The 25,261-nt window shown below is 46.1% G+C and overlaps 2 protein-coding genes across 4 annotated transcripts in view; one reads left to right on the top strand and one right to left on the bottom strand.

The window, feature by feature from the left end:
* Window positions 1-645: 645 nt before the first annotated feature.
* On the bottom strand, window positions 646-10,585 carry Srsf3 (serine and arginine rich splicing factor 3). Of its 2 annotated transcripts, XM_087597674.1 has the most exons (7): window positions 10,469-10,585; window positions 7,541-7,681; window positions 7,041-7,248; window positions 5,467-5,601; window positions 3,277-3,315; window positions 3,031-3,117; window positions 1,427-2,943 (listed from the first exon to the last, which is right to left on the bottom strand). In XM_087597674.1, the coding sequence occupies exons 3-7, from the start codon at window positions 7,244-7,246 to the stop codon at window positions 2,916-2,918; spliced, it is 495 nt and encodes a 164-aa protein (XP_087453800.1). In that variant the 5' UTR covers window positions 7,247-7,248; window positions 7,541-7,681; window positions 10,469-10,585; the 3' UTR covers window positions 1,427-2,915.
* A 104-nt stretch (window positions 10,586-10,689) lies between these two features.
* The window catches only part of Stk38 (serine/threonine kinase 38), a 56,891-nt gene continuing 42,319 nt past the window's right edge, over window positions 10,690-25,261 (top strand). For both annotated transcript variants that reach the window (XM_087597670.1, XM_087597660.1), the window contains exons 1-2: window positions 10,690-10,742; window positions 16,575-16,717. The gene's annotated coding sequence lies outside the window, so the exon portion shown is untranslated. The remainder of the gene's footprint in view (window positions 10,743-16,574; window positions 16,718-25,261) is intronic.

The raw sequence follows: 25,261 nt of genomic DNA, 5'->3' as shown, positions 1-25,261 counted from the left end.
TGGGGAAAAAAAAAAAAACAACCAAGTAACCTGGTCCTGGTAGCTCATTTGAAAGCAGCACACAAGCCCTAACCAAAGATGCTGCCATTGAAGAGGGGGGCAGGAGTGGCAGGGGCAGCATGCTAACACCACTGGCTTACAGGCCAGTCCTTCATCATGTAAAGAACTTAAGTTGTGAGTTGGAGGGGCTGGAGAGATGGCTCAGAGGTTGAAAGCACTGCCTGCTCTTCCAGAGGTCCTGAGTTCAAATCCCAGCAACCACATGGTGGCTCACAACCATCTGTAATGGGATCTGATGCCTTCTTCTGGTGTCTGAGGACAGTGACACTATGCTCACATAAAATTAAACTTTTAAGATTAACTTAACACAGGTAGTTCTTGTTCTTTCTACTCAGTCCTTTTATTCCTTTCATAAGTTGTGCTAATTCCTTTGTCAGTCCTGGTACAGGTGAAGGTGTCAGATCCTCTAGAGATGAACTTAAACCTTAACGAGCAGCAGTTGTACAGAGAACAGGCAGTACTCGCAACTCTACTCTGCCCTCTCTCCTCCTCCCTCACCAGTGCTATTGAGCCCTGTGGCAAGCATAGCTCATTTATAAAGTGCTGTACATGGATGGAGACACAATACACATAATATACTCCAACCCAGCTTAAAGTCAGTGTCTTTAATAAAAATCTTTTTTGTCCCTCCCCCAAAAGAAAACCAGAAGGCAACAGTCTGGCAGTACAAAAAATATACACTGGAAGAGATGACTTGTCTGGTATCAAAGTCCCATCTGGACTAAGAAAGGCAAAGCCCATTTAAGACAAGGCACTAACGCAGTGACTGGGGAGACTATGGCCGTTTCTCACCTATACATGCAGCACCTTAGACTTCTATAAGCAACATCATTCATTTCTAATTAAGCAGCAACATGCCAGAGTGAGGCTGAGAGTCAAAAACAATTACTAAGATCTCCTGTTCAGCTTCATGCCTCGGTCAGTGCCTATGGTCCAATACAGGGTGGAGATGCCACCATGACACTTAAGGAACCTGGATGGTAAAGGGCGGGCACCTACACCGTGCTGTAAAGTATGTACTTCTGAGGTGACCCACAATGAAAAGAGAATCCCAATCTCAGGTGCCTTTCTCAGTCACTAATAATGACCTCCAGGAAACACCTGCAGTCACCCTAACTTAGTATGACACTCAGAAAACGATCAAGAGTAGCTAATGTGGGGCCCTGGGTTGGTCCCCAGCTCCGAAAAAAAAAAAAAAAAAAGAGTAGCTAATGTGACCTACAATTACAAGGAACAGGCTTGACTCCAACCCTACCCTGAAGGATAAAGCGCACTCCTAACAATTAACAGGGAATCTAAAGTATCTTCTTTGAATATGGGTACCTCTTTCAAAGGCTCATGTTGGAACCTTCTGAACACAATTCTCTCCTTTCTTACTGAAATTTATTGTTTAAAGATAACAAATTTTGGGGGATTTATAAGCTTACAGATTGAACCTTGTGCAATGGCATCTTACAAAGACAAAGTCAGTACAGTGGAATCCCAAAAACTATCTCAAAAGAACACATTTAAGGAAACTTAAGCCACGAGACTGTTGCATTATGATTTAATCTAATTGCACACAAAAAACCCCCTGGAACCACAGCTCCTCCAGATTTCTAAGAGAAAAGGTTTGCATGCCTCCATATTCAACTGTGCATCATCACAATTAACCAGTGTGGATTTTACATCATGATGGATCAATCTGGAATCCCATGCAACACCTCAAGTTATAAAATGGAACGAATTATAAAATTTTGTTGAATGTCAATGACTTCATGCTGAAGATCAAAGCCACTTTTTAAGGGCAACTTAAAGGATTTACAGTGTGTCATAGATTGGTGCTTTATAAAATGTTAGTCACTAACTGCCATGATCCTGAACTGACTTCCACACCCAAAACATGGCTCTCATAGGTGACAAGGGGGGAAAATTCCTTCGCTAACGCAGTGCCTCTCAGTTGTTTCTTACAAAGAACGAACTGGGTAACCAACTGCTTTCCAGGGATAAGAGCAATGGGGGTTCACTCAGCTGACTGCTTACTACACAATTATGCTAGTATTTTATTAATTCAAAAGCACTTTACAAGAAAATATAAGTATGGCTTCCAATAGGAATGTTATACCTGGACTTGATACCAAGCTCACAGATTTTGAGTGTGCAAGGAAAAACAGGCTTTCAAGTTAAACAACAATTTGTAACCAAAACTTTAATCCCAAGGATTCTCACAAACATATTACAAATGACAGCATGAAAAAAAATCTTGCACAGTAACTGAGTTCAGCTCTACAATGTACCCTTAAACTGATAGGACACTGGTATCTTAGTTTTACATTTCCAAATAAAGATGTTAGACAGCTCTGCATCCCCATACAGCAACCAGGAAGGAACCACTGTGAAAACCTTCAGAGTGTGGTTCCTACCCTTTATCTGTTGGTTGTGTTCACAGCAGCCTTTAAAGGCTGCTCACCATTTCACCCACAGTGCCACACTGTGTCTCAGCCACTAGGGGAACTACAGCTTTAGTCCATTTCCGCTAGGTGCTTGACGTCATCAGTACATCACTTCAAACTGGGCAGGATCTAGGTTTATTTCAGTCTATGAAAAACTAAAATTCAAAGAAAATTCAATCTCGCTTAAGGGAACATTGTAAAGTAACAATTCTTAATATCACATGCCTCATATGATCCATTTGAAACCATAGAGAATTACATCGTTTTGTGTGTCACTGTTCCAAGAGACAAAACAAATTTGAACAGCTAAAACATCTTAAAAATGCACCAAGCTTATGAAGTCTCAAACAAAACTTTAATTTCCTGTACATACTCCTGTCAAATGAAGTTATTTCCTGTACACCACTTTTGCCAACTGGTCTTCTATTTCCTTTCATTTGACCTAGATCGGCTAAAAAAACAAAAGAAAAAAATTAAACATTATCTTAGTACACAGATTACATATACATATCTTCAATACTTCAATCATTGATCTTACCTACGAGACCTAGAGAAGGATCGAGACGGCTTGTGATTTCTCTCACGAGACAGAGACCTTTCTCTTCTCCTATCTCTAGAAAGAGACCTAAAGCAAACAGAAGATACATTAGTTTATCAGAAATTCACCTCGAAGAAAGTCTAGCTCAGTCTAACTTAGTGCTGACTGTATGGTACCCTTGTCACTGTAATTACTAGCCAGAGAGTTAAGCTTCCATTTCTAAGAACAGGGCACCAAAACATTTACCTGCTCCGGCTTCGCGAAAAGCTTCTCCTTCTTGGGGATCTAAAAGCAGAAATAGTAAAATTAGACTAATTGTCAATTATTGTATGTGGCGTTGAGGCATTTCCCAACTTTTCAATTTCACTGTTGGGCCCAGTGAATGTGCCGGAGAACTGGCACTCATCGTCCAAAAATAAAAAAAGAAAAAAAAAAAAAAGGGCACAGAAGGATTAAGGAACAAAAAGCTCAAGTGAAAAGCAGGTATTCCAACCATGGATTCATTTTAACAAAGAATGCTTCACAGCAGATCTGTCCAATGCAAAACTTCATGTCAAACTAACTCCACTACCCCACAACACCACACCAAAATGTAGTCCCACAAGTAGTTCCAAAAACTGTACCATAAACCAGTATTTGGAACCCATGCAAAACCTTTAAGTCTCTAACAAGACTTAAGTACCAGGTGAATAGTGTAATTTTGTGAAAACGCGGTGGGTGTGGTAAACATCGATGCCATTTAGTGCTACATTAGAACTGCATTTGTGATGTCACATTTAAGAGTGTGTTTAGGCTTATCAAAATTACCGTAGCTTGGCCCACACTTCACCCCCATTTTTTTTAAACTTTGAAAACTGTTAGTAAAACCATTTAAAGGTGATAGGATTCAACAAAATTTTGCTAGGAAGAAAAGCTGAAATCTGTTAGAGATATTAAATTTTAGTTTGGCATCTCACACATGCACATAAGCTCACTTGAAGGTCTAGTCACATTATGAGTTCCCTATCACCCTTAAAAGTTGTTTCAAGCAATATATTGTACGTTACCATTCAATTATGCACAGCCAGCCTTTGATCCAGAAAAAGAATTACTTTAAGCCGCTTACTCCTTATTTTTAACCAGCAGTAAACTGTATAAGCAGGAAAAACTTACTAGTTTTGGGTTTCAACAAGCTAGAAATGGTGAGGTGAGGCTGCCGGACTGACGGCCAGGAAGAATTTGCTGAAAAGGTTTTGCCAGATGTTGCGTTGGATTTAGTTGGTTGGCGAAGGGGGTGTTGTGGATTTTTCCTGCTTTTTTGTTAGCCGAAGGCTGCTGCTGTAGTTGTTGTGAAGACATTTGGTAAATAAACAGCTGAGCTGATTGGCCAGGAATGTGTGGGCGGTCGAGGTGGCTGCTGCCGATTTGGTTAAGGTTGGAGAGAAGGCTGAGAGAAAACAGCATGCTCGGGAACCAAAGGGCGGTGCAACCTGACGACTGGCCAGCCTGGGTCATGTGAAACGACACCAGCCAAGCTGAATGGGGCGCGCTGGTCACATGACGCTGAAAGGGCTAGTTGACTGGCTAATGCAGATTCAGAGGGTGGTGAGAAGAGACATGATGGTGACTCTGTAACGGGGTTCATTTTTATTAATAGATGGACCAAAAAGCACAAAAAAAATGAAAAACAAGCCATCAGTACAACCATCTCTTAGCTAACAAATACTCTTCATTATGATGGGCAACAGTGTGTTGTTTTTCAAAATAGCAAAAGGGGCAAGATTTTGAACTCCTATCTCCTAGGACTTCACTCACCTGTAAGAGGTAAATTCAGTCCTACAGAAACTATTTTAGAGGCTTGATTTGAGGAGATGAGGAGTTTGTATCCAGGCAATACTGCCTGGTCCAAGAATGATGCCATTTCAATCATAAAAAAACTGAATTCTCTCCTATTTGGGTTTCAAGAACGGATGACTGGGATTACTTTTAAGCCCCCTTTATTGGTCAGTGATTTAAGTTTGTTTCAGAAAGATTTCTACTTTACCAGTTGTAACATTAAAACAGCTGCCTGTTTTGACAACTACTACAATTGTGCTAGTAGAAAACACATTTGTGAAGAGCTAGTTGAATGTCATGTTGATCATTATGGAGCCAAGAAATGGAAAAGGCCTAAATTGAAGTAAAAGGGAAGACTCAGAAAGATGCAACTAGAAGATGAACTAGAAGACAGATCCAAGATAGAAGTTACTAACTACCAACATGGATAATACACCTACAGACAAAGCCAGCACTCAGCACAACTCACATACCCCAAACTACACCCAGCAAATGTTTTGCAGAAACCTCCGATGTCCACGGTAAGTTAAAACCCACCAACAACCTTAGGAAGAAATACCTGCTCCTACTAACTACTCCATTACACCAATATCTTTCTCTAAAAGGTGTTCTCTCAAGTACCTGCGCCGAGGTGGAGGACTCCTCCTGCGGTAATCATCTCGAGGACGACGACCCCAAGAGGGAGGTGGGCCACGATTCCGACTTCTCTTTTCACCATTCGACAGTTCCACTCTTACACGGCAGCCACATAGTGTTCTAAAGAGAAGAGACACTAATCACAAAACTGGCGCTGGTAGTAAGCCTATGTATACCGATCAATCTTGACAATCTCAAGACTTGCTGAAGTTTGTTTGCTAAGTTGTTAAATTTGCTAAACTCCTTTAGAGGTTAAAAGACCCAAACTTCTTAGGTGGGATTTTTAAAAGCAATAAACAAGAAAATTTATTACACATGAAACAGTCTGGCTAGATACAGTGACACACAACCCAGGTTTGACCCTCGGTACCTAAACGGCGACTCATAACCACCCATAATTCTAGTTCCAAGAAATCAAACACCCTCTGGCTTGTGACTAGAAGGAATACATACAGTACAGACATACATACAGACAAAACACACATAAACACATTTTTGTTTTCCCAAATGGGTTCTATGTGGCTGTCTTGCAACTCATTCTACAGACCAGGCTAGCTTTGAACTCAAAGATCCACCTGCCTCTGACCCCCAAGTGCTGGAATTAAAGGTGTGTGCCTCCACTCCTGTCTTTAAAAGTTAAACTAAGACACAACACCCTGTCGCCCTCTGCTACCCCCCTCGAAAAAAAACACACACAAAACAGTTTTTAAACAATTTTTATGGAGCCAGAGATGGCTCAGAGGTTAAGAGTGCTGACTGGTCTTCCAGAGGTCCTGAGTTTAATGCCCAGCAACTACATGGTGGCTCACAACCGTCTATTAATGGGAGTTGAGGGCCTCTTCCAGTGTGTCTGAAGACAGTCACAGTGTACTCATACCTAAATCCATGCACCACATCTGTGCTGAGGAAACCTAACTACTGAGGTATCTTTCCAGTCACTGAACCACTCCTGATTATTGAACTCAATGTTAACTTGAATTTTTTTGGGGGGGTTCTTTTTTTCGGAGCTGGGGACCGAACCCAGGGCCTTGTGCTTCCTAGGCAAGCGCTCTACCGCTGAGCTAAATCCCCAACCCCCCTTGAATTTTTTACTTTTCTATATAATTCCCTAGGGATTTTAAGGTATTTTGGCTTCCTTATATTATCCCCCTTCCAATACAAGAAATTCCACCTAATAACAGCTGGGTATAGTGGACTATCCTCTCTCTTCATTTGTCCAGAGCCACAACAATGAGTTAATGGCACGTGTGGGCCACTGCTGACAGATCCTACCACATTTCGTTACTGTGACTTATAGGGACAACTGCCCAGCCTGCAGCTCCAGAGCTACTGTCAGTCTCTTTCCACTTAAGGCAACAGGTCACCATTATTCTTGCCTTTAGCTTGCTATGTAAGCAAGGCACCCCGAACATGTCTGTCTCCATGTCCTGGGACTTCAGGCACAAGCTGTGACATCTGACTAAAAGCCCAAAAGCAATTATCACTGTAGATCTAAAACAGCAAAAAGCCACATGTCCTAGAAAATTTAAACCAGGTAAGCTACCTGCTATTAACATTACCTTCCATCTAGCTCTCGGACAGCATCAGCAGCATCTCGGGGATCCTCAAATTCGACGAAAGCAAAGCCAGGAGGGTTTCGAGCAACCCACACACTTCGGAGTGGTCCATAATAGCCAAAAGCCCGTTCTAATTCAGTCTTGTTCCCATTGTTTCCAAGATTACCTACATAAACCTTACAGTCCAAGGGACAGGAATCACGATGCATTTCTGTAATGGAAAAAAAAGTTTATTTACTCAAGCAACCTACAGTTAAAAATGAATCCCAGGGGTTGGGGATTTAGCTCAGTGGTTAGCAAGTGCAAGGCCCTGGGTTCGGTCCCCAGCTCCCCCCCCCAAAAAAATCCCAGGAAAGTTTGAAAGTTAAAAACACAAAAACTAGGACTACTGTTAAAGCATGTACTCTGCCTCTCACCCTGTTCTTTTCACTCAGTCAACTCCCAGGAAAGTTTTTAAAAGCCAACAACAGGCATATAAGAAGCCGAATTTGAGGTTGGCTTACATATAAGTTGCAGGCCAGGGCCGGTGTGGCAACATGCCTTTAATATCAGCACTCATGCAGTGTGTGACCAACTCTGAGCTTGTGACTCATTTTCTAGGCCAGCAAGAGCTGAGGGCTACAGTGACTTAAACTGCCCTGGAACTAAGAAAAAAGCAGAAGGATCAAGTATCACTTTTTCTTTTAAAGATAGGATCTCTCAAGTATCCCAGGTCCATCAACCCTGTATGTAATATATAGATGAGGCTTGATGTTTAGCTCCAAATTAAAATTAACAACCAAATAGAATGCGGAGTGGTGGCCTACATCTGTAAGTTTAGCACTCACAGTTCACAGGTGGAGGCAGCTTCTGCTAGACCATCAAAACATCTTAAAACATCAATGATTAACTCCCTCCAACCCCACACAGGACTGCTACTCCTCCCCTCTGAGGCGAGGCAACCATTTTGGCCATTTTACATTGTTGCTCCACATTGTCACTCAATAGTTGGCCCCAAGATATTACAGCAGGAAGTATAAAGATGAACATACCTTCCTTCATTCACCCAGTCATTAAGTTTGAATGAACTATCATATTTGGACCAAACAAGCAATATATAAAAATGCCTCCTCCAAGTTCCAAAAACTAGCCTCAGTTAAGATGCAAGACTACACACTTCAAGCTTCCTTAGGAGAGGTGTAGGAGCGTGCATAAAGGCACAGGAAACCATGCTACCTGAGTTGAGCTATAAGACACACTTCGTGGAAAAAACTACAAATTATCTTCTGACCTTCACTGTGTTGCATATACCAGCCCACAGACACAAAATAAACTGTTTTTAAAAGGCTTCCTTCATTGCGCAGGACCCGTAATTCTAGTCTTAAAAATTAAGATCACAGGGGCTGGGGATTTAGCTCAATGGTAGAGCGCTTACCTAGGAAGCGCAAGGCCCTGGGTTCCGTCCCCAGCTCCGAAAAAAAGAACCAAAAAAAAAAAAAAATTAAAATCACAAGTTTGAGGCCAGGCAGGGCTACAGAGTTCAGCCCTGTCACAAATGATTCCAAGATACACTGCCACAAAAGCTTCCTTTAAGAAAGTCAAAAATCTCCAAGCAGCCAAACTGTGTGTTGTGTTGTTTTAGGAAAGTGTCTTACTGTAAGACAGACCAGGACTACAATTGTGCCTCACACACCTGGTTCCATGTGTTTTTCAAACATATGTTCAAAAGTGTCCATGTGGCTCAGTGGTGGGGAGTTTGCTTGCCTAGCTTAATTCCGAGCACGGCGACACAAATGCCAAGCCTACACGTCTCTGCAGCACTACTCCCAACACCGAGGGCGGTGCCAATCTGATGACCACCAGGAGACGGAGATGCAGATTGTGCCACAGTATTCGGGAACACACTGCCCATTGCTACTAAGTATCAAAATCTCCACTATTCTAAAACCACAAAAGGCCATTACAATTATGAAATGCCCAAAATGGAAAACCCAGATAATTCAAAGGCTTCAATGAAGACCTTTAGCTTTTAAAAGACAAGTGTAGTAGTAGGACCACATGCATCCCTATCTTTAATACTGAAGAAAATCTGTTGTGGTAATCCCAAGGAGTGGCAGGTTCCAGACCAGTCTAGTTACCAGGGAGTTCTTAGGCCAGGGCTAAAGAGAAAAAAAAAAAAAAAAACCAACAACCCCCAACCCCAGGAGCTAAAGCATAGCCTGGGACTGCATGAGACCCTGTCTCAAAAATTAAGTACAGGGTGGTGATGGCGGCCAACATCTTTAATCCCAGCCTGGTCCCCCCGCCAAAAAAACCTCAGCCTGGGCCACAGCGAGAACTGTCTCAGAAACAAACAAAAATAAATATCTTTGAACCACACAAAGTTTCTACAACATCCTGTATGTATTAAGAACTACCAAAGCGGGGTTGGGGATTTAGCTCAGCGGTAGAGCACTTGCCTAGCAAGCGCAAGGCCCTGGGTTCGGTCCCCAGCTCCGAAAAAAAGAAAAAAGGAAAAAAAAAAAAAGAACTACCAAAGCTAGGAAGGTACGCATGCCTGTGGCTCTAACTAGGCCGGAAGAATGACAGTTTTGAAGTCAGACTGGTAAAGTGAGCCATCTTTTAATAAAAAATAAGTGCATAAAAGTCTATCTTGAGGGCTACTACGAATTCAATGCTTGGAACCACACACCCTAAAATCGTGCGTAAAACAATTTTTACTAAAAGGACGCTTATGCTAGAGCATACAGACAACCCTTGAGAAGTCTTCAACTTCACACTTCCGAAGTGAAAAACCTACCTAATAAGCCATTTTAACTCTTTCCAACTATACATCGTACTGTTCTAAAACCGATTATCAAACCAAAAAATTTAGTTTACGCATCCTATTTTGCCGTGACCCCACCCTATGCCCAAGAGGACCGTTTCGCATTCCGCGAAAATTAAAAAAAAAGCACAAATGAAACTCAACCCATCCATCCCCGTTTTTCACACCTGTTAAAAGCAAACACGTCGAAGAAAAACTCAACTTGAACCAGAATTTACATTAAGACACAAAGCCCGAGTACAGCAGAGTTTTAAAGGAAAGATCTGTGCATAAAAACAAGATTCTTAAGACACTATCACAAGAAAACCAGGAGCAAGGAAAAAAAGGCGCCATCAAACTAAAGGCCGCGACATGGAAAATTCAGTTTAAGATTCCCCCCCCTCTTCGCACTCGAGGCCGGAGCAAACCCTCGCCGAAGCTTCCTCCAGTGGACAAATGATAAGTGCCGGATTTATAAGCCTGGAAGCATCTTTGGCATTGACCGGTGCCCCAGCCGCCGCCCGGGACCGAACGTCACAAAATGGCGGCGGCGCCCCTTTGTCTCAACCTGGCGCCGCCATTGCGCCCGGCCCCACCTCGACTCTGCGAAACTCCACCTCCGTCCCTCCGTTCGCCGGCCTCTTACCGAGATCCTAGATTCAAAAGGCCCAAGCTCAAATCCTAACGCTCCGACAGGCCCACCCGGTTCCCTCTGGCACTGCTTCCAAAGATGCTCTCTCTCCCGCGGCGTCCACGAAATGGCGGACCACCGCCGTCCCCTCGCCCTATTTATAGCGCCCTGTTCTGTCACGTGACCTGACCAGCTCGCCCAATCAGAGGCGGCGCAGACCGTGACGTAAGGGCTACAAACGCTGCGAGAAACCGCGGTTACTGGGAGCGCGCGCCGGCCGTTCCGTCAGGTGGGTAGGGTACGCGCGGTGGCGCGAGCTCGTCGCCGCGTGCCCGCCGGTCCCGGCGTTGCCGCGCTCGGCTGGGCCATTCCCTAGAGCCACGCAGACCCCCCTCTCCTCCACTTCCGCTTAGGCTGCAGCTGTATAAAGCTGCGCGGGCCTTGCCGCCATTACTCTCTAGCGTTTGCGACTGCGGCCCTAGGCTCGGATCAGAGTGAAACGTGCACTCTTCCTTCTTAGTTGTCCGCCATCCATGGCCAGAGCATCGCAGACCAACGAGCCTAAGAGTCGTTCCCAAGGTCACCGAGCGGTGGGCGACCCGACTGGTACCCCACGGTGCCCGGCTCGGCTCGGATGCAGTGTAGAGCCTGCAAAGTTAGCCCAACTCTTGTTTTCCCGCCTCTCGCCAAAACCGCGCGCGCGGCAAATGCGACTTCGTGAGGCCGTATGAAAAAAAAAAGACAAACGGTCACCGGGACCACTTTCACCGGAGGAGAGGAAGGTTCTGGAGAGGTTGCCTTTAAGCTCTGCGCACGTAGTTCCGCCATGCAGATGCTAGGAGGGGCACCTGCAGCCTTTGCAGAGGCTTTGCTCCGACTGCCAGGCCTCTGGGTCTCTCTGGGCCTCTACACACAGACCCCAGAATAGCTGAGTACCCTCTTTTGACCAGCCGCAAAGTTTGCCCCAGCTCCCAGTTATCCTCGGCCTACCTCTGCTCAGACTAGTCTGAATTATTACGGAGATTTACTTATTCCTGCTTCCAAGAAAAGTCAAAATATTAACCAGTTTTTCAGACTCAGAACTCTGATGCCTTAGTTCTCCTATGGGAAAGGGAAGGGGGGGTGAGGGGTGGGAGGTGTAGGTGTTGTTAAACCTGTTTGTCTTATGGCCTTCAGGAGAGAGACTCTAGCAAAACGTCATTTCCTTCTAGATTTTTTTTTCTTTGTGGGTTAGCCATACCCAGTATAGTAGTTAGACTGATCTGACGCCCTTTTGCCTGTTTTTTTCTCCTCCCTGCCCCATAATCTCAGCTCTTGGCCCTAAGGAATGGGAGGTGAAGATTATTTTCATACATTTCAGTGAGTTCTAGGCCAGAATGAACTTCATGAGATCCTGTCTAAAAGCAACCAAAAAAAAAAAAAAAAAAATCTGATGTATCTAAATGATTCGTCATAGTCTCTGTTCCAACATATTTGTTGTTGTTGTTGTTTATAAACCAAACAAGTAATCCCAGCACTCAAGAGGCAGAAAGCAGGACCTGAGTTTTGTTCCCAGAACCCACATCAGGTGTCTCACAATTATCTGTAACCCTAGGGTCTGGGGATCCAATGCTCTTGAGATCCAGTGTCCTTTCTGGCCTCTGTGGGCACCTGTACATATGTGACAGACACATCATGAATAAATATAGTTTGGCTGTGGATTAGTTTTTGTTTTGAAATTTTTTTCTTTTTTTTTTTTTTTTTTTCGGAGCTGGGGACTGAACCCAGGGCCTTGCACTTGCTAGGCAAGCGCTCTACCACTGAGCTAAATCCCCAACCCCTTTGAAATTTTTTTTAACGTTTTGTTGATTCTTGGTGAATGTCATGTCTTCCACTTGGTTTGTTTTTGTTTTGAGTTGGTCTCACTATGTAGCCCTGGCTGTCCTGGAACTCACTACATAGACCAGGCTGGCCCCGGAACTCAGACCATCTGTCTGGATTAAAAATATACTCAGCCACCCACCCAGCTTAAAAGTACTTCTCAAGTGCTGGGCCCTTAACACTTCAAGACAAAGCAACACAAAGAAGAGTTAGTTTGACTGTTTTGTTTTGGGGTGTGTGAGTGTGTGGTTTTCTTTGAGTCGTGTTCGTGTAGCCTAGGATGGCTTCAAACCTGCTATAAAGCTAAGACTGACCTTTAAGCTTTCATTCCTGATGACAAGAGTGTGCTACCATTCCTGGCTTTGCTTGGTCTAACCTACTACCAGTCTGTCTGCTTCTCTGTGGGCCTGCTTTGCTTGGGGTTTGAGTTGAACCCAAGACTCCACACACAGTAAACACAGCTTCCTACACTGAGCCTTTATTGCCCCCCCCCCCCATTTTGGGGTTTTTCCCAACAGGGTTTCTCTGTGTAGCCCTGGCTGTCCTGGAACTCACTCTATAGACCAGGCTGCCCTCAAACTCAGATCCACCAGCCTGGATCTGCATCCTAAGTGCTGGGATCAAAGGCGTGTGAAAGCTCAGCTGCCATGTTTTGTCTTAAACAATGGGAAATAACATAGGTTCCTACTGCAGAAGTAAAGGCCGGAAATACCTAAAAGATGACTTCACCTTTTCGTTTGAAATTGTTCTGAGGCTTCCAATCATTGTCCGTTAATTATCTGCTTTCTCCTGATCGGGTGTCTCCAGCCTGGGACTTTTCTGAATTCTTTTGATTAATTCTACAGTCCAGGCTCCACCCCACCACCATCTTTCCTCAGACGCACCCCACGCCCCACCCTATCCCCATACAAGTAATTTTATTTATTTATTTATTTCATGTATATGAGTAGGCTGCTGTCCTTGACACACCAGACGAGGGCATCGGATCTCATTACAGATGGTTGTGAGCCACCATGTGGTTGCTGGGAATTGAACTCAGGACCTCTGGAAGAGCAGCCAGTGCTCTAACCACTGAGTCATCTCTCCAGCCCACTACAAGTAATTTTTAACCATCCCCCAACCCCGAGATTTACTTGACCTGTAAAATGTAACTGTCACTCTTGATAGTACTCAAAACTCAAGCATTATTGTTCAGCCTTTCCCCAGCCCCAGATACTGCCCACCCCACCCCACCCCTACCCTGCCAGGCTCCAATTCATATAGGGAACCCAAAGGAGCACAGGATAACTCTACTGCTTTGCCCCCTGAGGCTGCTCAATTCTGGAGTGTCCTAAGAGTTTTTCCTCTGTTGATTTCAGCTTGGTCCTCCCTCCCTGTGGGTGGCCAGGGTCAGCTGTGGGTTACCTTATTTGGTTCTCAGAGGAACCTAGAAAAGGATTCAGGCTAGAAAAACGTGCTGGAGAAATGAGTCAATTCAAGCCAGACTAAAAATATATATACATATATATATATATATATATATATATATATATATATATATTTGTATATCTCTATCTATACATACACACACACACACACACACACACACACACACACACACACACACACAGGTTTTTCGGAAGCTGTCTCAGGCAGACAAGTTCACCAGCCCCTAGGAAGGAAGCCAGAGAAGTTGCCACAGGGAAGGAGATAGAAGGGAGAGGGAAGAAAAGTTGAGTGTGCAGAGAGGGTGGGGGGAAGGGGAAAGGAGAAGAGGGGGCGGTGGAGGAGGAGGAGGAAGAAGAGGAGAGGAAGAGGAAGAGGAGACAAAAATGCCTGGGTTATACAGCAAAGAGCCTCTAAGGCAAGGGCAGCCCAGCCCCTGGGCTGGAAAGTTCAGACTTGGGGGATAGGATATGCCAGGTAGGGACTGAGGGATGCTGGGATGCAGGATCCAGGTCCGCTTTACTATGTAAAATATGCACCTCAGTCCCTTGTCCCGGGTCTAAAGCCCAGCAGTTCTTTGAGCTGGGGAGGTCAGACTTAGTAGAGTGGGGACTCTTTGTTTTATTAGTCCAGTTTCATGCTTGGCCAGTCACAGGCAAAGCAGGTCTGACCTCAGGAACAAGCAGCTGGAGCCAGGCAATGACAAGGCTCTCCGTGTCTAACTCTGTGCTTTGTAAAATGTTTGTCTTGATTCGGTTCCCAAGGTTCTAAAGCTTGCACACCAACCCACCCCCTTGAGGTTTCTCTGGGTAGCCCCGGCTATCTTTCCCCATTGCCTGCTAGTGTAGGAAATTCTCCAGGTTCCACCCTGGGCCTCCTCCTAACTGATCTGTGTTGCTGAATATATATATATGGCCCCCACTTTGAATATGTAGCTGAGGATGACCTTTAACTGTTGAGGCTAAGATTTTGGAAAAGAGCCAGTAGTCAACTTTCTTTCTTCCTTTTTTTTTTTTTTTCTTTTTTTCGGAGCTGGGGACCGAACGAACCCAGGGCCTTGCGCTCGATAGGCAAGCGCTCTACCACTGAGCTAAATCCCCAACCCCCTTTCTTCCTTTTTTTAAGATTTTATTTATTTGATGTATGTGAATACACTATAGCTGTCTTCAGACACACCAGAAGAGGACATCGGATCCCATTACAGATGGTTGTGAGCCACCATGTGATTGCTGGGAATTGAACTCAGGACCTCTGGGAGAGCAGTCGGTGCTCTTAACCACTGAGCCATCGCTCCAGCCCTCTTCCTTTCTTTCTTTCTTTCTTTTTTTTTTTTTTTCGGAGCTGGGGACCGAACCCAGGGCCTTGCGGTTGCTAGGCAAGTGCTCTACCACTGAGCTAAATCCCCAACCCCTCTTCTTTTCTTTCTTAAGATAGGCCTTCCCTATGTAGCTCAGGCTGGTTTTGGTGGCTTGCATAGTCTTGCCCCGGGAGTGGCACTATTTGGTGTGGCCCTGTGGGAGTAGGTGTGTCACTGTGGTCGTGGGCTTTAAGACACTCATCCTGGAAGCCAGTCTTCTGCTAGCAGCCTTCAGATGAAGGTGTAGAACTCTCAGCTCCTCCTTCCTCGTGGCTCCTGGATGCCGCCATGGGACTGAACCTCTGTAAGCCACCCTCAATAAAATGTCATCCTTTATAAGATGTGCCTTGGTCACGGTGTCTGTTCTCAGCAGTAAAACCCTAAGACTAACCGGTCTTGGAGCTGAGAGACCATACTGTCTTGTTGGATAATCTTCATTATTAACATGACTGGATTTAGAATCACCTCAGAGCTGGGCAGTGGTGGGACATGGCTTCAATCCCAGTACTCAGGGGGCAGAGCCAGGCAGATCTTTGTGAGTTCAAGGCCAACCTGGTCTATATATTGGAGTTCCCGGACAGCCAGAACTAAACAGAGAGATTCTGTCTCAAATGAATAAATGAATAGACAGACAGACAGACAGACAGACAGACAGACAGATCACCACAGAGAGCTGGGAAAGGTAATTCAATGATAGAGGGTTTATCTAGTGTGTAAGAAGAGGTCCTGTGTTCAATCCCAAACCACAGAATAAATACATAGATAAATCAAATGAGAAAGCTTAAAAATCGCCCTGGAAATGGGTGAGGCACTCCTCAGAATATGTGTCTATACCGGTAAATCCAGAAGCCCCACTAGATTTGAGTAGCACTGGCCATCCATGGGCTGGGGCCCTGCCCCTATAAAGTAAAGGGAGAGCCCCAGCACTCCCTTCTCTGTGCCTCCTGCCCACTGAGAGAAGCTCCCTGGGGCAAACATTCCCATCACCAGGGTGCTCTGCCTCACAGCAGGCTCAGAAACATGCAGGCAAGTGACCAGGGACTGAACCCTCTGAGACTTGCAGCCAAGTTAAACAAACCCTCGTCCAAGCTGTCCCATCATCAACTATTTCTCAACACTGAAGCAAAGGTAACACCAACCCCCTGATTAGAATGCCATCCAGTGAGCGTCTACGCCCAGGACAGTTATTACAAACATTTAACCAGCTTCCATGGGCACTGATCAACATGTGCTTGGGAGGGTCCCAAGATGCTGGCTGCAAGATCTGCACCGGTTTGGGTGGGTCTCACCCAGCAGCTCTCTACCAAGAACACCCGGCTCCCCTGCTCCAGCCTTGCACCTGGTTGGGGGTGGGGGGAGGGATTGGTCAGTGTGTGTGTGTGTGTGTGTGTGTGTGTGTGTGTGTGTGTCCCAGCATCTGGCAGACAGGACACCGGCAGCCTTGCCTAAGGACAAGGACTCTCTTTGCACTCATTCCAGCCACGCAGCTGGGAAGCTGACCATCTGGCAGGCCAGCAGCTCTCAGGCGGTTAGAAGACAGTGAGCCCTTATCACCACCCATGGCGACTTCTTCTTCGCCCTCTTCATCCCACATTGCAAGAGGAAGGAGGAAGGTGGCTCAAGTGAGTGAGGATTAAAACAGAGTTCTGAAAACTCGTAATTAAAGGGCATTTTAGCCTGAGGTTCAGTGGGCCTGACTCCTGGGGTAACAGCAGCCTCTGTGCATGGGACGCGGTACTGGTACTGTTGGGGAGGGCTAAGTCATCCTGCAGAGATAAAAACAGAAACATAAAACCTGGGGTGGGGGCAGGGTGGAGTTTGTGGGTGGGGCGCCTGTCTGGCATGCACTGGCTTGAAGTCTAGATTGCAGGGACTGCGTGTGCACGAGTGGCCCATCACTTGTCCATCAAGATGTAAAGTGTTCCAAGGCAGGTTGGGCCACAGTGAGACCCCTAGAGACTGCTCAGTCAGTAGAGGTACCCGCTGCCGAGCCTAGGAACCCGAATTAACCCTATGACCCATGTGGTAGAAAGAGAGAAGCAGCCAAATCCCACAATGGGTCCTGGGACACATGCGCCCACATACAGTAAATGTAATTTTCTTTTTCTTTTTTTCGGAGCTGGGGACCGAACCCAGGGCCTTGTGCTTGCTAGGCAAGCGCTCTACCACTGAGCTAAATCCCCAACCCCAAATGTAATTTTCTTAATCAAGAGAAAAAGAATGAGAGGCCCGTGAGGTGGCTCAGCTGTTAAGAGTACTTGTTGCTTTTGCAGAGGAGCAGAGTTCTGTTCCCAGCATCCACATCTGGCTGCTCACAACCGCCTGCAACTGCAGCTCCTGTGGTGGGGGCGGGTTGTCTAATCTCTTTAGTTAGGGAGTGGGTGGGGCTGGAGAGATGGCTCAGCGGTTAGAGCACTGACTACTCTCCCAGAGGTCCTGAGTTTGAAAGGAAAATTATACGAATTTAAGGTTTAAAAATATAAAATTAAAAGAGTAAGCCCCAAAAGCCACAAACTCAGGGCTAAGCCCTGCCGCCAGGAATAGCAGGCCATAAAGATAAAGAAAAGGAATGCAAAAACCAGCTCAGGCTGTCGAGGACTGACCCATAAACCATCCAAAGACATCCCCCCAGCTTACTCAGAGTCATACTTTAACCAGATGTCCTCCAGACCCTGATAAGCCCCTACTTATACTTTCTAGCCATTGTGTCCTACAGAGAGCACTCCAGGAAACCTGCGGGAGGTGTTTCAAATACAAATGCTTCATCAATTTTGACAAACTTTTAAAAATAATGAGGACCTAAAGACCCAACTGTTCTCCTGATTTAGTAGCTCTGTTCCAGGAACCAGGGGGCCATAAAACCTTTTGGCATCCCCTTATCTCCTAGAGCCATAAAACAGTCCTGTAACTTGCAGTGCATTCCCCTTTGACATCCCCCCATCCCCTGGTGCTCACAGCCTCTGCCTTTAAATACTCTTTCTCCCAGCCTCTGTCTCCTGCGTGGGATATGTGTCGGCCCGGAGATCTCTGTAATAGGTCTCTGTAATAAACCTCGCCTTTGCTTATTACATCCAAAATGGTCTCTCTGTGTCTGGGGTCCGAGATTTCCCAAGACTTGAGTTAGGGTCTCTCTGCGTGGGGTCTTTCAAGTTCAAATCCCAGCAACCACGTGGTGGCTCACAACCATCTGTAATGAGATCTGATGCCCTCTTCTGGTGTGTCTGAAGACAGCTACAGTGTACTTATATATAGTAAATAGAGTTTTTTAAAAAAATTAGGGACGGGTAACAGGGCTGGGGAGATGGAGCAGTGGGTAAAGGCTTCCAAAAGCTTCCAAAGCACAAGGACTTGAGGTCATTTCCCCACTTCTCACCTAAAAGCCTAGTGTGGTCATGTGTGCTTGTGTGACCTCCTAGTAGGAGGACAACACATCAGGGAGTTTAGAAACCCCCTGGTCCGCAAACCTGGCAGCAATGGTGAACTCTGGGTTCAGTGAGAGACCTTGGCTCAAGGGAATAATGTGGAGGACTGTAGGGCAGGGCACCCAGTATCCTCTGGCCTCCAGGTGCGTGAGGCCACACACTCAAGCACACGCCTACACTCGAATTGTTAAACCAAAGCTGGGTAATGATTATGCCTGGGTTGGATTTTGTTGTTGTTTGTTGGTGGTGGTGTTGTTGTTATTGGTTTTAGTTTTCGTTTCTGTTTTTGAGACAGGGTCTCTCTATAACCCTGGACCTCTTTGTCCCAGAAGTCTATGTGTAGACCAGGCTGCCTCTACCTCCATTGTGCTGGGATTAAAGGTGAGCGCTGCCGCCACGCCCAGCTCATGATACCTGTGGGGTTTTTTTTTGTTTTGTTTTGTTTTGGTTTGGTTTTTTTTTTTTTTTTTCCTTTTTCTTTTTTTCCGGAGCTGGGGACCGAACCCAGGGTCTTGCGCTTCCTAGGCAAGCGCTCTACCACTGAGCTAAATCCCCAACCCGATTCCTGTGTTTTAATGGTGGGTGGAAGATTAATTGAAAGCTGGCTGTGGTGGCACACGCCTGTAATCCCAACGCAGCGAGGGGTGAAAGCAAGTGGATCTGTCTTCAAGGCCAGCCTGCCCAGCTCCAAAAAAAAAAAAAGGCCAGCCTGGTTTACATAGAGAATTCCAGGCCAACCAGAGCTATAGTGAGGCCTGAATTTTTTTTTTTTTTTTTTTTTTGGTTCTTTTTTTTTCGGAGCTGGGGACCGAACCCAGGGCCTTGCGCTTCCTAGGTAAGCGCTCTACCACTGAGCTAAATCCCCAGCCCCGTGAGGCCTGAATTTTAAAAAGAGAGGCAGAAGGCCCTGGGTTCGGTCCCCAGCTCCGAAAAAAAGAACCAAAATAAATAAATAAATAAATAAAATAAAATAAAAAGAGAGGCAGAAACTTAAAGACATGAGGGCTAGAGGAGGGCGGGGGACTCCTTCAATCCCAGGGCTCAGAGGCAGAGGAGGCAGAGGCAGGGGGATCTCTGTGAGTTCAAGGCCAGCGTGGTCTACATAGTGAGTTCCAGGACAGCCAGAGCTATGTAGAGAGACCCTGTCTCAGAAATAACAAAACAAACACAAAACAAAAGCGGAAAACGAAGAAGGGTTTTGTTCTCAGGTTGTTTATGACTTCACTCGGCAGCTCGGCTCCCCCTAGAGTCTCATTATCTTGGTTTCCCTGAACCTCTCTCTCCGGAGAGCGCACCGTCAAAACGCGGGCCACTGGGAGGCAGCAGCAGCTGCAGCTTCAGCCCCGAGGCACATTAACCTCCTTCCTCTTCCGCACCCTCCCCAGGGTCTTCCGGGAGACGGGGATTCTGAGAAGTGAGGTAGCGTTTTTTTAAACAAAAAACAAAAACAAAAGCAACAAACAACAACAACAAAACAAACAAACAAACAAAAAAGCAGGGTTCTAATTATTGCCTCACACTCACTAGGGAGCTGACGACAACCTTTTGAGTGCTGGGCTTCAGGCCTGGGTCACTACATCCACCCAATAAGGAAGTTCCTCTCTCCTCCCCTCTCTCTCCCTCCCTTTTCCCCCTCTTCCTTCCTCCCTCCCTCCCTCCCTCCGTCCCTCTTCCTTCTTTCCTTCCTTCCTTCCTTTCTTGTTTGTTTAGAGAAGGTGTCCCACTGGGTTATCTCTGGCTGGCCAGGGACTCACAGAGTTTCACCTGCTCCTGCCCCCCTGTTCTGGGATTAAAGTGAGGCAGGAAACACCTTGATTCACTACCGTTCCGGACTGTGGCTTCTCCCCTCCCAGTTATCCGTGGGCTTGTGTTTGGGAAACACCGGAACACCGTACTGTGTTATTTATGTAAGAAATAATAAGTGAGAATCAGAGGGACAAGAAAGGTCAAAAGATGGTAGGGGTAATTAGGCTAATTAGATAGTTAAAGGGGCCCTGTGGGCGGCTATCCACTGGGCTGCGAGCCGAATCCAGGCAGTAGTGTGCATCTTATTTTTCTTAATATTACACATGACTCACATGCTAGCGTCTTCCATGGCTCCAGAATTTCCATGTTTCACTCAGAAATTCCTCCTTGTGAGACTCAAAAGAACACAGGACCCCTTCTGCGTCTGTCTTTTTTTTTTTTTTTTTTTTTTTTTTTTCCTATCACACCTATTTGCCTCCTGTGGGTAACAGGTAGTTTTAGATTTTTCTGTTGTCTTCAAACCCACATTTCCCTAGCTTCCCAGTGTCAGGTTGCTCTGCTATTCTGGAACTTTTGTTCGTTTGAGACAGGGTCTCCTGTAACCCGAGCTGACCTTGAACTCAGAGCCAACGGGGCAAAGACCTGGAGTGGCCCTACTGGAATTTACCTAATGGCTTTGGCTCCAGGACTGTATTCTCTTTATGTCATCCCCCTGTCTCTGTTAAGACACGCAAACACAAATACACACACGGGTATGTGCACACACATCCATAAATGAGTTCCTTTTTAAGGCTTAATTTTATTATTTTAATTCGTGTGTATCTGTGTGTAGGGGTGTGCACGTGAGTACAGGGATCCAGGAGCAGGAGTTACTGGCAATTGGGAGCCACCTGCCGTGGGTGCTGGGATTTGAACATGGGTTCTCTGAAAGAGCAACAGTGCATGCTCTTAAATGGCAAGCCATCTCCCCTACTCCCATCAGTAAATATCTTCAAATCAAGGTCAGGGAAACAAATCAATGGTAGAGTGATTGCCTGTCATGTACAAGTAAGTCCCTAGGTTCAATCTCCAGTAGAGGGGGCTGGACACTCTGGAAACTGCTGCCTATTTTTGGTGGCCCTGGTGTGTGTGTGGCTTCAGACCCAGGGCTTTAGCCATCGATAGCCACATTATTGCTGCTCTCAGCATTTCCAAAGACCAAATTTGGCAATGTCTGGAAAGACAGCTAGAAAAAAAAAAAAAAAACCAAAAAAAAAAAAAAAAAAAAAACCAGCAGAAGGGAAGGGAACATTCTGGGTCTCTCTCTCTCTCCTCTCTCTCCTCTCCTCCTCTCTCCTCTCTCTCCTCTCTCTCCTCTCTCCTCTCTCTCCTCTCTCTCCCTCTCTCTCTCCTCTCTCTCTCTCTTCTCTCTCTCTCTCCTCTCTCTCTTCTCCTCTTCTCTCTCTCCTCTCTCTCCTCTCCTCTTCTCTCTCTCTCCTCTCTCTCTCTCTCTCTCTGGAGATCTCAGTACACTACAGAGCAGAGGAGCAGAAAGCCATCTCCCCTGTCTTGCCACCACAGAGGTCCCAGGGCATTCAGTACAACCCAGGGAGTAGCCTGGGCGTCTAGATTGACCCCAGTGCGTCTGACTGCAATCTGTGATCATTGCTACTCCACCTGAGGCCTGTGCAGACTGATCTGCTGGGTGGAGAAGGGTAAATTAGAGGTAACTAGGTGTTTGTTTGTTTGTTTTTCCAGTGGAAAGAAAATCCAGTCCCTGGGTTAGCAATTACCAGCTGAGCCTTTGAGAACCATGCACACTCACTTAGGGCAAGCAAATGTAAGAGGATTCCATTAGGGTTTTGATTCTGACTTTGTCAGAACAGTTGGAGACTGGGACATTAGGAAAGGGATTAAAAACCAGCTGTGGTGGTGCACACACCTTTGATCCCAGCACTTAGGAGGCAGAGGCAGGTAGATCTGTGATTTATGGCCAGCCTGATGTACATACTGAGTTCTGGGCCAGCCAGAGATCTTGTCTCAAGAAACTAAGAAGAAAAAAAGAGGCTTAAAGATGGTGAACGGGGATGGGATGGGGGGGGGGTGTTGGGGTTGGGGTTGGGGATTTAGCTCAGCGGTAGAGCGCTTGCCTAGGAAGCACAAGGCCCTGGGTTCGGTCCCCAGCTCCGAAAAAAAGAACCAAAAAAAAAAAAAAAAAAAAAAAAAAAAAAGACTGGAGCCCCTGAAGGCTTATAAATATTGACCAAAAGAAGAGGAAGTGAGGTCGGGAAATCCAGGGACCGCGGAGACTCGGAAGAGCCAGGAGACAAGAAACCAAAACCCGGGGTGGCCTCGGTGGGAGGAGCAAAGAGTTAGGTGGATGCGGGCATCTGCAAGCTGATGGCAGCCGGTGAGCGGAGGCTCTCTGGCTCCGATTTCCTCTGGATCGCTGTTTGTGTAGGGTGCAGGGGAGCTGGGGTGGTTGAGAAAGGCCCGCCAGAACCAAAAAAGGTATAAAGTGTAAAAATCAGAGCCGGGTACCAGGAGGACCCGTGTGGATCAGGTGGAGAGGGGGGAGGGGCAGGGAGGGAGGGAGGGAGGGAGGGACAGAGAGAGCCTGGACTCTCTGTAAGAACCTTTCTTTGTTTTGCTTTTGTCGTTGTTATGTGAGTACACTGTCGCTCTCTCACCAGAAGAGGGCATCAGATCCCATGACAGATGGTTGTGAGCCACCATGTGGTTGCTGGGAATTGAACTCAGGACCTCTGGAAGAGCAGTCAGTGCTCTTAACCCCTGAGCCATCTTTCTGAAACAAATAAAAATAAATTGTGTGTGTGTGTGTGTGTGTGTGTGTGTGTGTGTGTGTGTGTGTGTGACTGGTGCCGTCTTCTGATCTCTGAGTGCACCGCATGCAGTGCGTGTGGTACGGAGACACACACTCAGGCAAAATGTTCGTATACATAAAGTAAAAACTAAAGGTTAAAAATACCCACCGTAGGGGCTGGGGATTTAGCTCAGTGGTAGAGCGCTTGCCTAGGAAGCGCAAGGCCCTGGGTTCGGTCCCCAGCTCCGAAAAAAAGAAAAGAAAAAAAAAATACCCACAGTGGTCCCCAGCCACTGAGCCTCCCTTCCTCTGGTGCGTGAGTGTCTTCTATTCCCCGTCTCTTGGGCATCTGTCCATGTTCTTTGCATATGCAAACGCGCTCTACTATAATCTCCTTTTGAAAACACCACCTTAAAAGTTAACCAGAAAAAGCCAGGCATGGTCACTCTCAGACCCCACTGGGGAGGCTGAAGCAAAATTTCCAAGAGTGAGGTCAGCCTTGGCTACCTACGTAATGAGGTCCAGACCAGGCTGAAATACAGCCTCATCCCCAAAACAAAGGGGGAGGGGGAGGGGAGAGTGTACTGTCTGGAAGAGCAGCCTGTACTCCACCAACTCTCCCATACATAAAAACAACTTACACTAATAACATTACTATATTAATAATATATAATTTTAATATATAAAATATGCATTTTTATTTATTTTTTATTTATTTAATTTTTTTTTATTATTTTATTTCCCTCCCAATCCACCCTCTGTTCCACATCCCATACCTCCTCCTCCTGCCCCCCCCATCTCCAGGAGGGATGCCCCAGCCCCCCAAAACGTATTTTTTAAAGTTTTTTTTTTTTTTAAATTTATTTATTTTATGTATATAGGTACACTGTAGCTGTCCTCAGACACACCAGAAGAGGGTCCTAGGGATTGAATTCAGGTCTTCAGGCTTAGCTGTGGGTACCTTTAGAGGCTGAGCCACCTTGCCAACTTTTTTGGGGGGGCGGGGTGGGGGGCATAGCCTCCCATGGAGCCCAGTATGGCCTTGAACTATCCGAGGATGACTTTGAACTATCCAAGGATGACCTTGAACACCCAATCATCTTCTGAGCTGGAGTTGCAGTTAGTCACCCAGCCTGTTTGCCAAGGTGGAGGGCCTGCTTTGCTTACTGTTTGAGTTTGTACCACAATTAAGTACTACTTAATTAATGAATAAAGCCCCTCAGAGGCAAAGCATCTCCCATCAGTTCCAAGCCAACGAGGGCTGCAGAGTGATTTAAAAAACAAACCGAAAAGACCTGTGTGTGTGCGCGCTCGTGTGTGAATGCGTGGTTAGAAGCCTTTAAATGAATCATCCTGAGAGGTTGGTTTGTAATGCGAGCAGCCACTCCCTGATTTGCTTTGGAAACGTTGACATTTGTGTACTGGATTTTCTTAAATCTCGAAAGAGCCACATCTGTGAACCACACCCTGAACGCTTAGGTCTGTCCCTGACAAAACCAGCCAAGCAAGTGTGGGGTTACAAAACAAAACCACAAAGGTAGTCTAGAGAGGCAGAGCTGCTTAGGGGTGGGGGGAGGGGGAACCACACACACACACACACACACACACACACAAACACACACCTCAGACTCGGAGAAAGGACCTTGGAGGATGAGGCACCACCATCTCCTTCATAAACCAGGAAACAAAACTGGACCCTGCCTAAGGAAAGAGAGAATGCTATTTTTTTTTTTTTTTTAAGGGATAACAGGGGCTGGAGAGATGGCTTAGGGGTTAAGAGTGCCTAGTGTTCTTGATGAGGGCTCTAGGTGAATTCCCAGCCCCGACATGAGATGGTTAACAACTGCCCTCATTGGAACTCTAGTTCCAGGGGACCCAACACTTTCTGGCCTCCACAGGCACCTGCATGAACATGTGAACATGATACACATAAACTCAGGTAGGCGCGCATGGATACAGATGAAAATAAGAGGATATAAGTCTCTGCATCCAGTTTTGCTCCCATTTGCATAAGGATGCACAAAAGGTATTAATCCAATTGCTCACACACACACACACACACACACGCACACATGCACACACATATGCACACACACACACACACACACGCGTGGAAGGGGAGGAAAGTGAGGGATGAACCTGCGTGCAGCGGCGCATGCTTAGAATCCCAGCACCTGGGAAATGGAGGCAGGGAT

This window comes from Rattus norvegicus, chromosome 20 (assembly GCF_021556685.1).
Source record: "Rattus norvegicus strain SHRSP/BbbUtx chromosome 20, alternate assembly SHRSP_T2T, whole genome shotgun sequence".
NCBI classification, from domain to species: Eukaryota; Metazoa; Chordata; class Mammalia; order Rodentia; family Muridae; genus Rattus; species Rattus norvegicus.
Note: the sequence above shows the minus strand (reverse complement) of the source record. Positions and strands in the feature narration are given on the sequence as shown.

Bases quoted from the DNA above. Each gene is read 5' to 3' on its own strand.
- Srsf3 (XM_087597674.1), bottom strand. From the start codon at position 7,246: ATGCATCGTGATTCCTGTCCCTTGGACTGTAAGGTTTATGTAGGTAAT. The intron at 3,316-5,466 runs GTACTTGAGAGA...TTCTGCTTTTAG, and splicing joins AGTCCTCCACCTCGGCGCAG to ATCCCCAAGAAGGAGAAGCT. The intron at 3,118-3,276 runs GTAAATGTTTTG...TGTTTGCTTTAG, and splicing joins TTTTCGCGAAGCCGGAGCAG to GTCTCTTTCTAGAGATAGGA.